The sequence below is a fragment of the Hydra vulgaris genome, chromosome 13 (assembly GCF_038396675.1).
Source record: "Hydra vulgaris chromosome 13, alternate assembly HydraT2T_AEP".
Taxonomy (NCBI): Eukaryota; Metazoa; Cnidaria; class Hydrozoa; order Anthoathecata; family Hydridae; genus Hydra; species Hydra vulgaris.
This window is the reverse complement of record NC_088932.1, coordinates 16,489,597-16,506,676: the sequence shown is the minus strand read 5'-3', so window position 1 is coordinate 16,506,676 and position 17,080 is coordinate 16,489,597. Positions and strand designations below refer to the sequence as shown.

At 26.2% G+C, this 17,080-nt stretch overlaps 1 protein-coding gene across 4 annotated transcripts in view; it reads right to left on the bottom strand.

Annotated features, from left to right (window-relative positions):
• The window catches only part of LOC100199803 (uncharacterized), a 111,751-nt gene that overhangs the window by 77,791 nt on the left and 16,880 nt on the right, over positions 1-17,080 (bottom strand). For all 4 annotated transcript variants that reach the window (XM_065816476.1, XM_065816478.1, XM_065816479.1 and 1 more), the window contains exons 4-5: positions 16,634-16,747; positions 12,229-12,288 (exon numbers count right to left, since the gene is read on the bottom strand). In XM_065816476.1, coding sequence (XP_065672548.1) covers positions 12,229-12,288; positions 16,634-16,747 — 174 coding nt within the window. The remainder of the gene's footprint in view (positions 1-12,228; positions 12,289-16,633; positions 16,748-17,080) is intronic.

Genomic DNA, 17,080 nt, shown 5'->3' with positions numbered 1-17,080 from the left:
TATATATTAATATATATATATATACATATATATATATATAAATAATAAAATGTGTTTAATCAAAAAAAAACCAGACACTAATGCATTTTAATGGGTTTTTTTAGAGGATAGATAATAACAGATAACATTCTTATACACACATTTCTATGTACACACATAAATAACATTACTATCAGTCTATTATTGTATAAAATTAACATTTATTTAAAAAATCTTTTAGAATTTTAGAGCAATTTAGGACATAACTTTATAAATTATGATATTTTGTAACAAAAATGTAAAATTTTGAAAATTTGGGACATTTTAGGATTTTGGGACAGACTGGGAGGCTGGGAGGATTGTATTAAAAGTGTTTCCTAGAGTTCTTGTTTCCACCTTTTTTACATTTACTTATTTTTAATTTATAAATTATAGTATATTAATGGTTTTTTTATACTTTTGCACAGAATACCATAACATAAACATCTTGAGTGTTTTTTGGAACACAATTTTTGATACCATTTTGGATACATACTTTAATGTTTAAAACCTGTGTAATTTTACAACTTTTTCTAAATATTCTGCTTTATGCAGAACGGAAGATGTAACCTAACATGTCAATTCCCTGCCATAAAATGGAGTTAAGTATTAAAAAATGCCATATTAAGAAAGTAGTAAATATCTGGTGTAGAAATGTGGTAGTGGTGTAGTGGTAAAGTGCTTGCTTCATAAGCAAGAGGTTCCGAGTTCGATCCCCACAACGTCTCTGGTAGTACCGTGCTTAACTTGTTTCTCCGCGCAGCGGCCTTGTTCGTCAAGGTTCATGTTTCCAAGTTATAGAGTTGAGAGAGGGTTATAACCACTATTAAGTAGCCTCTTCATCTGTAGTGGCCTACTCAGCCTTGAGGAGGTGAATATTGGAAAAAAAAATAAAAATAGTTTTCCAAAAAGACTTCCTGATGAAAAGTTGGACCATTAGAAATAAGACTAAAATTCTTAACAAAAAGGCAGTAAAATAAAAAAACTTGATAAATGTTTTATAGCAATTTTAAAGCAATAAACTAATAACTTTTTATTGTTAACATTTCAACAGAGTTGTAATAGAGTTGTTTTAGAGTTGTAAATATTTAAATTGCTTCTTTTCATTTTAAGCCTAACTTCTCTTCAAAAAAAAAAATTGGATTTTTGAAACAGACTTTGACCCAAAGTCAACTTGAAAAATGTCTACGATATATATATACCTATATATATATATATATATATATATATATATATATATATATATATATATATATATATATATATATATATATATATATATATATATATATATATATATATATATATATTAGGGCATGCCAAAAAATTTTTGGTCGCAGTTTAAAAACCTATTCTATACATAAAAATAAGCAAAAATATGAATTTTTATTGTTTTATCTCAATTCTAGGTGCCAGAAGATAAAATCAGGATTTTACAAAAATACGCAAAGTATGGTGAAATTACGTGAAGGATGGCAAAATAACAAGATTGCACCATTTTGTGTTTAGTTTAAGATTACAATCACTACATGACACATCTATTGTAAACTGGTAATAATTTCTTATAGCTTAATAATTAAAAATAGTTAAAATAACATTAACTTTTCAGAAAGAAATGGGTGCAAAAAAGAAAAAAAATGCGCATATAAGTGAAAGTGTCAGACGACCATTACATCTGTTAACTAAACCAATTTCACAGTTCCAAAATACACAGCTTCCAACCAATGGTAGTATTTTAAGATATTATCAATATCTAATTTCAAGTATGAAGAAAAGATTTATTAAAACAAAAATAAACATGGTCTGTAAGAAGCAAAAAGAAACAAGGAACTTGGTATGCAAAAGTAAGACATAACTATAAAACATAAACATTTTTATTCCTAGATTTAAGAGGACTAAATAATTATTTTTTAGTAGTATGATGTTAAATCTCTGCTCGCTAACTGTCAATTTTTCTTTTTTTATATTTATTAAGCAGGGACACTGGGACAGGGATAGAACATTTGAAGAAAAACTATTTTAAGCGAAAAATTTGCCATTTAAAACATTAAATTATTAACATTTAATGGTTTATCCTTAAGTATCTTATTGTACTATAGCATTTTGTAATAGTTGCTAATAAAGAAAATAATACAAAAGCAAGGACAAGGGATATGGCACCTGAAGAAAAGCTGTTTTAAGCCAAATTTTTACCAGTCAAAAACATTAAATTATCAAGACAAAATGTATTGTTTTCCAGCTATTGTAATGTTTTTTTTGGACTGGTGAAAAGTTGTCACAAAAAAGTTTTTCTTCAGGTGCCATAAATACTAAATAAATGAAATATTTTTAAAAAATCTAATTTAGGTAGAGATTTTTGTGACCTTGAGGCACAATCAAACTCCTTGATTAGACAAATAGTCAACATTTGGACCAAAGCAGGATTTGAAGCATACATCATTTCAGAATATTCAATTCTTGACAAACTTCAAGCTTTACACAAGAAGTATCAACTTTTGAAAAAACGTGTTACTCTAAAAGATACCAAAGATACTAGAGGAAATATTAAGAATGAATTCATTTCAACAATAAAATAGTTTTTAATAAAACAATCTTACTATACCTTTAAAGAGTGGAATATTTACCTAAAAATAAACCATTATAACAATAATATATTGTATTAAAAAATGATCTTTATTTAGGTAATACCATTAGAGAAAATTACAGAGAGATAATGGCTGGAAAACACCTTGTTCTCCAAAAAAAATCCAAGGTATTTTCATATAAATATTTTTGTTAAAATATATAGATGAAAATACCTTGCAATCTGTTGTAAGAGATTTGCTGCCAGTGTTACTAGCCCTGAATTTGAGAATAAAAACGATCTCTTACTTGGTATTTTACCTGTTGAGTCTGGAAAAGCTGTTGATGAAACAGAAATTATTCGCAACTTACTTGAGTCCTTTGAAATATGCAATGAAATTTTCACAATTGTTTCAGATACTACCAATCTTAATACAGGAGCCTATGCAGGAATTATAACCAGATTGTGCTATATTTTGGGAAAACCTGTTCTCTGGCTGTTTTGCAGACATCACATGCTTGAAATAGCAATACATAAGGCAATTGTAATTGTCCTTGGAGTTACTGCTGCACTAGATAGACAGTTCTATAAAGATTTCAAGAAAGACTGGGAAGTATATCACGCTATAATTTAAAAAGCTGACCTGTCTGAGTTTAAGAAATTTGATGAGAAGAAGCTGGAAGTTGGATCTGAACTTCATAAACTTTACCTGGAAGCTCAGGAATATCTGATGTTTGCTCTTAATTACAAAGTGTTTCTAAGAGATGATTATAATCATCTAGCCAAGTATGCTGCATTTTATTTAAATGTCTCATCCCCAAAGCTGAATGGTTTTAAAATTCATCGACCAGGAGCCAATCACAATGCTTGTTTCATGGCTGACAGTCTTTACAATTTAACTATTATTTTGATATCAGGTATAATAGATTTTCTGCCTAAAGATCAGTTACCTCACCTGGAAAAGTCAGCTTTTATATGTGCAGTTTTTTATGCTCCATGGTATTTACATTCATACAAAGCAGAACATGCTGTTAAGAATGATTACTTGTCATTCAAGTCAGCTTATGTTATACAACAAGAGTTTGATGTCAAAACTGGCAATGCTTTTCTGAAATTTTTTTAGCAGCGCTCTTGGTACCTTGCCCCAAAGGTTGCTGTGTTAATAATGGCAGATCCAGATTTTGAAGAGAAGCTTGCAGTTCTAGACAAGCTGTTGACCTTTGAGGTACCAGATATCAACACTATTCCCAATGGTAAACCTGATGCTGTCCTAGTTTTACCTACCTCTGAGGTACCTACCTCTGAGAGTTGATTACAGAGGAAAGTTGGGCTCTGTTCATTGTTCTAGGCATACAGGACAAAATTCCTACCTGGAAAACAGATTTAGTTGCTGGAAAGCTGGAGGAAAATGATTCCTATGTATCATTTTGTGAGTTTGTTAAATCTCTAAATTTTACAAATGACCCAGCAGAGCGGAATACCAATCTAATACAAAGATAATTCAGTAGCGCATTAAAGGAGGACAAAAGGCAAGATATACTGCTAGTTGTCAGAGAGCACAGGGTGTTAATATCATTAGAAGCTGACCAAAGTGCACTGGCCAAATTGTAAAAAGCCTGTTATAGTAACAATATTTGATTTTAAACTAAAAAATACCTTTCCTAACTTATTTTTTTCTTCATTTTCAAAAAGAATATTTTTATTCAGAAAAAAACAATGATTTCTCGTATTTGCGTAAAAACCTAAAATCATCTTCCAGCACTAAATATGGTCCTAGAGAGGTCAAACTTGGTTTATATACTTCTTTTTATGTATAGAACAGGTATTTATACCGCGACCTCTCATTTTCTGAAAATCGTGATATTTTGGCATGGCCTTATATATATATATATATATATATATATATATATATATATATATATATATATATATATATATATATATATATATATATATATATATATATATATATATATATATATATATATATATATATATATATATATATATATATATATATATATATATATATATATATATATATATATATATATATATATATACATATATACATATATACATATATACATATATATATATATCTATATATATATATATGTATATATATATATATATATATATATATATATATATATATATGTATATATATATATATGTATATATATATATAATATATATATATATATATATGTATATATATATATATGTATATATATATATATGTATATATATATGTATATATATATGTATATATATATATATATAGATATATATATATATATATATATATATATATATATATATATATATATATATATATATATATATATATATATATATATATATATATATATCTTAGAGTATTTAGCTTGGCACTAATATATTTTGCACACCTTAGGTTTGGAAAAAAATCCTTCATCCATTTTCATTGTACTTAGTTTTTTTCATTTTATCATTTTATAATATATGCCCATACCCTCAGTAGATGTAGGTACTGTGTCCCTGCAGCTCCTTATTTTAGTATGACAACAGCAATGTTTCATGCAAGGCCAATTATGCAAATATATACATTACAGTTGTTTAAAAATACAAAATTGCTTAGAATTGACATAAAAATCTGGAAGTTGGAAGAAGGTCATGTAAATTTTTTCTGTTACAGAATTTTCTTCTCCTTTAACTTAAGTTTTTTGATGAAGTATATGATTGACACTTTTGAATTTAAAGTTGTTTATTTCTAATTATTTTTCTTTGTATACTCAGTAAATACCACTTGTCAGATATCTCAAATCTGCTACCAAGTACATCATTCTAGTTGATCTTTGATCTAGTAAAAAGTCAATATATTCTTTCCTTAATTGACTTTGATCATTTTAAAATATTTAAATGGCATCTAACTAAAACCTATGACAAGAGTCATAGGTTTTAGTGGAACCTTAGCTTTTGCCATATCCACTACTTGATAACCAATTATTGAGATAGGAATGTTTCTCATACCATGAGAATGATCTTAAATGTGCAAAATGTTTTTGATAGGATAGAAGAGACTTTGATAGGATAGAAGAGACATAGAAAATGTCTCAATTGATGACCAAGAAGCAATTTCACTCCAATGCAATTTATATATAAGATTGTGTTTTTTTGTTTCTTTGTTTTTTTATGCTTAAGTAGGCTCGTGAGCAACCAAAGTGTCACCAATATTAGCCTAATTGATATGCAAACCTCACATACTATGTCATTATATTCACCATAAAAACCTTCTAAAACATTCAGATTGGGATCCTTCAGGAATCTTCAAAAACATTCTTCTAGGTTAAAGAGTTTTCAGAATCTTTCCAGAATCTTCCATTATCCTGTAGTACAATCAGTATCTTACAGAACATTTCAGAATATTCTTGTCTTCAACAAATATTTTGGAAGGATACAGAATGTTCTGGCAGGATCTGGAAGGTTTCTATAATCTTCCAGAATATTCAGGAAAGTAGCTGAATGCTCTGGAACATTTCAGAATAGCTTGGAAACCTGTTTAGAACCAGAATGTTACATATTATTGCAAATCCTTTTTAAAACTTAGGCAACATTTTTTGTTTAATAAAAACATTATGTTTTTAGTGAAGAGCTAATTAAAATTTTGGTTAAGAGCTAATATGTGTATTATTATAAAATTTCAGGTGCCTCGGAGAAGAGTTAAGGGTGAATACTGTTGTGTTGTGCTAAAAGATATGTATATGCATAAATATATGCTTCGGCAGGAATAGCAGGCTATAGCCCGCGCCCGCCTCCACACCTGTGTAAATCAGTGTACACAGGCAAAATAAAGCCTGGGCAAAACAAACATTTTTAGTAAAAATAAAGTTAAATATTTTTATGTTTTTATTTAGTTATTTTTTAAAAAACTTCTCAAATAGAGTAATTTTGTAAAACTGTTTGTTTTACATAACTAGTTATAACTAGTTATAATTAGTTATAACTAGTAAAACTAGTATTTTACTAGTTATGTAACTCGTTATTAAAAATCAAATATCTAATTTATAATCAACAGACTGCTAATCGATTTTCATAGTATAAATTGAGTGTCTGATATAAAGCTATCAAGTTATTCAGGTTATCAAGTTATTCAAGTTTTCAAGTTAATCAAATTTTCAAGTTAAAAAGTAAATTTTCAGTAAAGAAAATGGTATCTTCCAGTAACAGAGTTACACTAGCAACATATTTGAGTTGGGGTAAAGATGAAGTTTGTGAAAAGGAAACAATCGTGGAAAATGAAACATCATTTGTTATAAAGCTTTGATGTAAGGTCTAGTGCTAGTAAATTTACCGATATTTTGAAAAACTGGTAATTCGGTATAAAAAAAATTATTACCGGGTGACCGGTAATTTACCGGTTTGTTTTCTAAAGGCTTAAATAGTAATAATCTAAACACTGAAAACAACAAAAAGCATAACAAATGAATATTATTAGTAAAACAGCATCAGTTTACAGGTCCATGCTAGTTAAAAATAAACAAATTAAACAATCAAAAAGATTTTTTTTATATAATAAAATATAATTAATTCATTTATTATATATTAACATTTTTGTATTTTAGCATAAACATAAACAAACATAAACATAAAGAAAACATCATTTTTAAAATAAAAATAATTAATATTATCAATTCTTTTCAAGGAGCATAAATTGTTTATTGAAGTAAGCTCTTAAAAAACACATTAAAACTTTTGTTTTGTCGTTTAAACTTGTTCTGTCGTTTTGTCGTTTAAACTTGTTCTGTACCTTGTGCCAATTAAACCTGCTGCAGAAAAAGCTCTTTCCAACTCTACACTGGTTGGGCGAACTGCTGAAATATACTTTTAGAGTTTGTTTAAATATTTTTCTTTAATATTTTGTTCCTTGAAATACGCCATTTCTTTCCTGACTATATTTAAAAGACCGGATGTTGTCTTTGGATCACTAATCTCTTCGTGAGCAATAGTTATAATTTTTTTTTTAATTACTAAATCAAGTTTTTCCTTCATTGACATTGCTTGACTTGATGTCGCCACTGCTGATAAAACCGTAGATTCACTAGTTGATTCAATTTCATACACTTGCACAACTTCAGCTTCAGTAGTTTCGGAATCGTTTTTTAAAAACTGTTGAATGATTTCTACAATATTTTTTTCCATAACCAATTTACTTGTTGTATTAAACACGCCATAATTATTTTCATTATTTAAAGCTGTACGTGGACATGGTTCATGAAGATATGAATATATATCAGAATATACGGTTCTTCTCTCACTTATTCGAAATATTAAATCTTGTTTCAATTCATTACTTAAGAAATTATTTTGGTTACTTAGTTCATCCAACATGAACCTAATTGTCAAATCTGCAACATATAGACTCATGTCCCTTGAACAGAGAGCTTCCACAGCTACTTTAACAGGTATTATATTTGATACAACATTGAGATCATTTTCTGATAAATCTATATCAGATTTGATATCGATTAGACTCTTACGAACACAATTTTTAATCTCATAAATTCTTTCCAACATTATCAACATACTGCTCCACCGTGTTTTTGTGTCAAGGATTAGCGTAAGTTCTTTTTTAAATTCATCTTTAACATGTTTTCGGAGGATGTCATTTTTTGTTGGTGATCTACGGAACATGACAACAATTTTTCGAATTTTTGTTATTATTGGACCTATACTTTTATGTTGAATTGATGAATCAGTAGTTGATGTATCCTCAATAACGTCAAAAACCCCAATATCTTCCATTACATCGTCCTCTTCATCTTCACCATGTTCAAATTCTGTAATAGCCACTTCTTGATTTTCTATGGAAATATTTTCCGAAACAGATCTTTTGTACAGCACCTTAATTACTGATAACTGGATGCCGTGGGCTAAACAAAGTTGATGATTTATGTCCAGTAATCTGCCTACCTTTTTCTTTACGGCGGCCCCATCCATAGTAATGGAAATTATATTTTCTATCGCAATACTAAAATCTTTAAGTGTATTTTAAAGATACGTTATATATTTTTCAACAGGCATCAATCCTTTAATCCTAACCAATCCGAGATTCCAAAATACATTATCATAAGAGTGGACATTCACATTCATAAACCTTCGATTTTTGAGAGATAATTCACCACGGGCTATTCTTTCTGATAATTCTGTAACGATTTGTTTTTTGGATTTTGTCACCGTACTGCAACACCATTTTCTCAATTGTTTTTGGAGACTTTGGGCAATCATATCCTTTGGATTTAAATAATAATTGAAGATCGTATGATGTGCAAATCTTTTTGCACATCATAATGATAAACAATCTCGTGCTGTCAGTCGTGCTAAAACAGCTGGAAATGAGCCATCAATTGTTTTAATAATGTTGAAATAATCAGAAATTTTTGATCTAGAATTTGTATCATTCGTAACGGAAGTTGTGGTATTGATATTAGAACAGCTAGCTTCTGCATCATCATGTTGAACTCTTTTTAGCAGATTAATTTTATATTTTCTGATAAGGTGATTGTGCAAACCACTTGTGCTGCCGCCAGAGCATTTTATATTTTTTTTGCATACATTGCATATAGCTAAATCACCAGCTTTCGTACGTAGAAAATGATTCCACAATTAATTTTGTCCGGATCCAGTAGACACCATAGATAAGGCTATTTTTTTAAAAAAATTCAATATGTAAATTTTGGAACACAATACAAATATATTCTATAATATAATTTTAAAGACTTTTTGTGAAATACTTACTCAACACAATAAAAATATAGATTATTTGCTTTATTTTCAAAGTTATGTTTTGTGTTTATTTTCATTTTTTTTTTATGATACTTAATAATTTTATCATCCAGTGCAAAAAACCAAATAATTAAAAAAAAACTCACTAACGCACTATTTAAATTAAATAAAATGTCACCTTTAACTGTAACCAGATGGGACGCGAGCACAAAATAAACTGAATGTAATTATAAATAAACTACACAAACAAATCCTAATTCTATGAAAAATATTTTTCTTTTTCTATTAAAAAACGAAAATTTAAGAAAAATCAATCAAGTAGGCTGTATTTTTTTTTAAGAAATGCATATTGTAATATTGTAAGAAAACAAAATACTTTTCCATTATAAAGTTCTTAATTTTTTGCGATTTCAACTGTTTTTTTATAATATGTAAAAAAGTTAGCTTTTTTGTAGAATTTTTCTTTTTAGTTAGAAAAAAATACTACTAATAATTTATTTAGAATTTCCATAAAATTTTACCGAATTACCAGTAAATTATTTGAAAATTACCGGTAAATTTAAACATAATTTTTAACCAATTTACCGGTGACCAGTAAACCGGTTTACTGGTTTTGCTAGCCCTAGTAAGGTCTGTATTCAGTATAAAAAAGAATTTCTTCGCGAGCTAAATATTTGCGAGCAATATATGGAGCCATACTTTAAAAAATCAATGGACTGAGTACCCAAATTTATGCAAAATAGCAAGTTAATCATATGCTTATCGAACTTATCAGTGGAATGAGCCTTTAGTCTTCTGACGATGCTTATGCTAGACCAAAGACTCAGAATCAACCATAAAACACTTAACGCTATCTTGACTATTAAAATCAATGACCCAAATTTTAGTGATAATGATAGGAAAAATCTAATCAAACGGGTTAATGATATATTTTTACAAAAACGGCAAACAGCTATTTTCGATCCAATAATTCAACCTGCTACAATAGTAATAAACCTGCTACAATAGTAATAAACAATTTATTCAATAATTCAACAATAATTCAACCTGCTACAATATTAATAAACAATGACAACAAGGACAAAATTAATTACCATAGTTTGAGCAGTGAAAGTAAATGGGAAACACCTGAATCAAGTGAAAGTGAAGAAACTGCGTTCAATTTTGAAATTGAAGATATTTTGGAATAATTAATTTAAAATGAATATATATAAATAATATATAACTATATATATTCCTTCTGTATGAATAAAATATTTGCGCTATATTTAATTCTTTTTAAATATATTTTAAAGCAATAAACCAGATATATAAAATAATACTGTATTTAATACCCTTCTATTGGTTTTATTCATAAAAAAATGTAAAGAAGATTTGTTTTTTTTTTAATTCATAACGCTTTTTTTTATACATTCCTATATTATATAAGAAGAATATATTTAAGAAGTATATATACCAGAATCTTAAAAAATCTATTTGTACTAAGTCTCTTAGAAATTAAAAAAAAAGATTACCTTAAGTTTTAACTTATATTATAATTTAAAATTTTAGGGATATATTATATAACATATATTTTCTCCTAATTTCTGAAAAGAATATAAAATCAATTAGGAGTTCATAAAAGAGTATGATAGTAAATTGAACGGAAATGGTAGTAATAAATAAAATTTTAGTCTGAACAGTTGAAAACCAATTGTAAAAGAACAGAACTCTTTGGTTCAAGTTTTATTTAAAAAAAGATTTCAATATAATTGTCACTATCTTTATAGCTTATAGATATCCGGTTAAATTTTTAAAATTTAATTTCATTAACAAAGCACAAGAAATATGAGTCAACTAAAGAAACCCAATAAAAAATGTCATATTATATTCGATTATTTTAATAAGTCAATATATTAATACTCAAATAGATCTTGCGAAATTGCTACATTCATAGCAAAATTTTTTAAGCAAACGTCAAGATGCTTGAATAAAGAAACGTGATGGTTGTGAAGGTTGTTTTTATGCCATTTTTTAAAAATGAATAAAAATCAAGAAACAAAACCGAAACAAAAACATAATAACAAAAAAGTAGAGCGCACACTAATAACTCTGAGCAAAAGATAAAAACTGCAGTGTAACTTCAAAAAACTATTTTTTTAACTTTACAAGTATCCAACTATTCAAAGTTTAATTAATAAAGTCTTTTTAAAAGATTTGTTACTCTCCTACTTGTTAATAAAGCAATTATAGAAACTTTTGTATACGATGACACTTTCATTCACAAAGAACAAGAAAAATGAATGAACATTTATAATAATATAATTAAGACCATTTGTCTATATAAAACAACTATATAATGTATAACTTTTATATAACTTTTATATAATGTTATTTTATTAGAACGATTGATTATATTCAACCATTTGAATATTGCTTTTTATTTATTATTTAACTAACAACTAAATTATCAAATAAAAATTAAATACAAAAACTTATTTTAAAAAAATGTTAGGTTTTTTTTTTTTTTTGCAAGTCGTTTTACTCTCTTTTTATCGCTGAAAAAACATTTATTATGACAATTAAAATTTTTACTATACCTGGCTCAGAATCAACAAAATAAAATTTCAGAATAAAAAAAAATTTCATCAAATCAAAATAATTTTAATTTTTCAAAAAAGCCCGTGCTAGACTATCAGGCTGCCTGCAAAGCCCATGAAAACGGATTTAGATGGGCTATTTATAGCTCATGCACTTATTTACTCCTGCCGAAGTCTGTATATATATGTGTATATATATATATATATATATATATATATATATATATATATATATATATATATATTATATATATATATATATATATACTTATTTAAATTTCTAATACACAACAAACGTACCTTGCCCACCAAATTGCAAAAAGCATATATCCAGCGCTGTCTTGTTTGATCATCATAAGCCTGAAAATATTTGTAATTAAAGAAGTTACTTTAAAATATAAGAAAAAACAAATTTATTTTATACAGTAAGTTAATGATTTTTAAATTTCTTTTTTGCCAATTTACTTTTATTTGCATTTTTTTATAAAATTTGCATTTATATTACATTCAGATGTTGAACTCTTGTATTTTAAACAAATACTTTTAATTTAAGAATAAGTAAAAGTTGATTATTAATAATTCCCCTTTAGAGTTTTCTCTTAGGCTGTAGTTAATTTAATTTGACATTTATTAATTGGTTTACTTGCCCTAATGAAAAAATTCCCAAGTACTATATACAGTCACGATCAAAAGTTTGGAACATTTAAAAAATTTTCATAAAATTTGAAAATTGTGTTTAAATATGTTTTTTTTAATTGAAAATTTTAAGTATTAATATTATATGCATGCATAATTTATGTTATAAACATTTAAATTTGTTTTAGTCAAAGTTTGTTGTTATTTTAGCAAAAAATTAAAATAACAATTATGGGAAGAACTAATGAATTAACAACAGAAAAACGTGCTCAGATTGCTATTCTACGTGAACAAGGATTGACACTGACTTCTATTGCTGCACGTTTTAATGTAACACATAGCTGTATTATAAAAACATTGAAGAGATATCATGAAACTGGTGATTTTAAAAACAAAGCTAGAACTGGACGACCAAAGGTAACTACTCAAAGGGCAGATAATTGCATGCATCCTTATGCAAAAGCATATCCATTTGCCAGTGCTTCTGAAATTTCATCTGAGGTATTCCCCACAGGTGTTGCACCAAGTGTTGTGACCATAAGAAGACGTTTGTGCAAACAATTTCATTTAAAGAGCCATGTTCCAGCAAAAAAATCTTGCCTTTCTCAAAAAAATATTAGAGACCGTCTAGCCTTCTGTCAGAAATACAAGGACTGGTCAGCGGAAGATTGGGAGAATGTAATATTTAGCGACGAATCATTAATTGAAAAATTTGGTGGTCGTTCTACAAGCGTTAGGCGCCCACCTTGTCAATAATACAACCCCAAATATTTGCTTTTGACTGTAAAACATTGCCCTAAAATCATGATATGGGATGCCATTACAGCAAATCAAAGTGGCGGTTTATGGTTTATGCCTCCTAACACCACAATAAATAGCCATGTTTATCTTGATATACTTCAAGAAAAACTTAAATTATTCATGAACATCACAAATACCAACAAGTTTCAGCATGACGGAGCACCCTATTACAGGGCCAAGTTTGTAAGCAGTTGGTTACGTGAGAATGGGGTTGATGTCATTGGCCCCTGACCTGGTAATTCACCGGACCTCAATCCCATTGAAAACTGCTGGAACTATCTCAAAAATGAAGTCCAGAAACTGCGACCCTCATCTTCAGATGATCTTCAACAAAAAATTAAGCAGGTATGGACTAAACTTATGACTCCTGAATATTTGAGAAAACTCATTCATTCTATGACTACCCGCCTAGCTAATTGCTTGAAAGCTCAAGGACACCATACCAAATATTAAATTCATAAAACCTTTACTAATAGTTCAAAGTTATTATTTTTGTCAATTATCATCGTTACTAATATATTTTGATAAAATAAATGAATAATTTAATGAAAATTGTGTTTTTTTATACAATGTTCCAAACTTTTGATCGTGACTGTAAATACGTGTGTGTGCATATATATAAATATATATATATATATATATATATATATATATATATATATATATATACACATATATATATATATTTACATAAATACATACATACATACATACATATATATATATATATATATATGTATATATATATATATATATATACATATATATATATATATATATATATATATATATATATATACATATATATATATATATATATATATATATATTTAAGATTATATATATATATATATGTACATATATATATATATATATATACATATATATATATATATATATATATATATATATATATATATATATATATATATATATATATATATATATATATATATATATATATATATATATATATATATATATATATATATATATATATATATATATATAGTTTGTTGCATTTGGGAAGCACGGAAGGAAAAAAGTGATTCTTACGCCAACACATACGTCACTTTTAATTACTTTTGACTTTTGTCCAACATTTGCGTATTGGACGAAAGTCAAAACCATTAATTTACCATTAATTTGATGCAGCTGTTTATTAAAAAATTAATTTTGAGTTAAATTATGTTTAGAAAAAAAAACAGAAAAACAATTGTGATAAAATTGAGCAAATTTTTTAAGAACAAAGAAAATTTAAATATTGAACAGTATTTAATAATATTTTTTAATAAAATTGACAGTTAAGTTAAAACCAAGCATTAAATTTAATTTTAATAAACTTAAATATATTTTTTAAATCAAAATTAAATTATATATTTTTAAATCTAAATTAAATTATTTCTTTTTTTTTTTTATTAGAATAAAATTATATATTTTTCTTAAATTATTTTTAAATTAAATCATATATTTTTTTATCAGAATTTAATTACATTATTATGATCTTTGCTTCAAGCTTAATGTATTGGCGTTTTTCAAGCGAAAAAACCAATCATTACAATAAAATAAAAACAAAATAGAATTAAATTTTTAATTTTATTTGAGTTTTTTTCCTTAGTAAATAGCGCTAATATCTAACATAATTGTCATTCAAACTTTAGTAACAAATATTTTTACATAAACATCATTTAAAAAATAAGATTTTTTTTAAAATAATTACTTCCTTTATCTTACCACTTATAGAATAATTTAAAAGTTAAAAAATGATAAAAAGTCGCTTAACTAAAATTGCTTACTGCTTACATAAAATTGCTAAAGGCTTAGGTAAATTACTCTAGGCATAACACTTTAAAGCAAGGCCTGACCTTTAAATTACTTTAAATCTCTGCATAGATGCCATTAATATTTTTAAGTTATCTTTAGTTTGATTTACTAAATGGATAAAATTATATCACAGTAAACTTACCTACAAACTAAATCAAAACAAATAGTTAAGTTTCTACAGTTAAGTTACCCAACTAATTAATTTACTTAATATACTCAAAGACTCGCATAAGTTAGCCATACAAATCTTTCTATTTATATCTTAGATGTTGCTGACACATAATAAGCTTTTTGCATAATATGCTAATTTTGCAATTGAAATTCAAAATTAAAAAAAAAAAAATTGAAAGAATTTTAACTCTCAATAATTATATACTTAATTGCAGCAACGCCCGTAATATACAGTGGCAAAGTGAGGACCATTCCTGAAAGTTAATTGTAAATCTAGCTACAACAACAATATCAGATTTAGAACATAGTACAAGGGAGTAAGAAAGTTTTATTTAAATCGTAATCGTAATTGAATAGAGTTTTTACTTAACTATTGTATAACTATTATTACTATAATTAATAATTATTATAGGTTTTCTAGTTAATTATTTTTTGTTTCTTGAAAGTAATTTCAAAAGTAAAAACTTTATTTTCATTAAATCAGTGATTTTCTGCAAACATTAAACCCATATTAAATTTAAAAAAATTTATTATTTTACTTCTGTTAAAAAAAAATTTTTTTCAAAAAAAATAATTTAAGCATATACTTAAAGAAATACAATTTGCTTTATTAAACTGTGTTTACTTCTCTCACTTTTTATTACAAAACAATTTAAACAAAAAAATTGAATGAAACGCCAATTTGAAAACCGTTTGAATGAAAAAATTAACTATACTTAAATTTTTAATAGTACGCTAGATCAAAATACAGTTAATTAGAAAAAACGTGGAATTTAATATTTTTTTATTTAAAAAGCAGTAAATTGGAAAAAACGTGGTATCTAATATTTTTTTGCTTTGATTTTACTCGTTTGGGTTTATAGATATAGCATGTTTTTGAGCAAATATGAAGTTTTATGATGTTTTAATTTATTAATTAGAACAGTTTTATTTAATTACTTCATTTTATTTTAAGCACATTTTAAGTTATTAACAATATAAACTGTATGAAACAGTTTTAGATTAACACATGTTTAGATAATCCCTGTGTCCTCACACTGAAATAGCCTGCTGCTGCGGGCTTATACATTTTCACATGACACATCAATTCTAAAGTCCATATAATAACAACATAGATTATTTAATTATAACTACTTAAACAATTTTATATATTATATAATTAAAAACAATTTTTAAAATTAGGAAAATTTTTAAGAAAGATTTGAGATAAATTCAAATAAAAAAAAGAATAAGAATAAATATATGTGATGTGTCAAACTTAAATGTCACTCACTTTAAAGTTGAATTTTGTATTATTGAACAAAATTTTGAATGTAAACTTTGTCTTTGATGATTTTAGTAAAACCACTGATCCACCAGGAAATGTGATTTCAGTTGAACCTACAAACTTGAATTGAATTTAAAATAAATAAATAAAAAATTACTGGTCTAACTTGTTATAAAAGTGATTAAAATAAATCAACAAAATCAATGCTTAAAATAAAAAAACAAAAGAAATAATAAAAAATTTATAAGAAAAATAAATTAATAAATTAAATAAATAAAATTATAGAATAAAATGAATAAGATGAAGTAGTTGAATAAAGGGTCATTCCAGCTCAATTCAATTTATGCTTGGCGCCATGTCATCTCAAATTTTGATGATTTTTGGAATACAAGCTCATATTAATGAAAGAAAACTTCACTCCAAATACTATGTAAATCGAGGGGGGCCACTGTG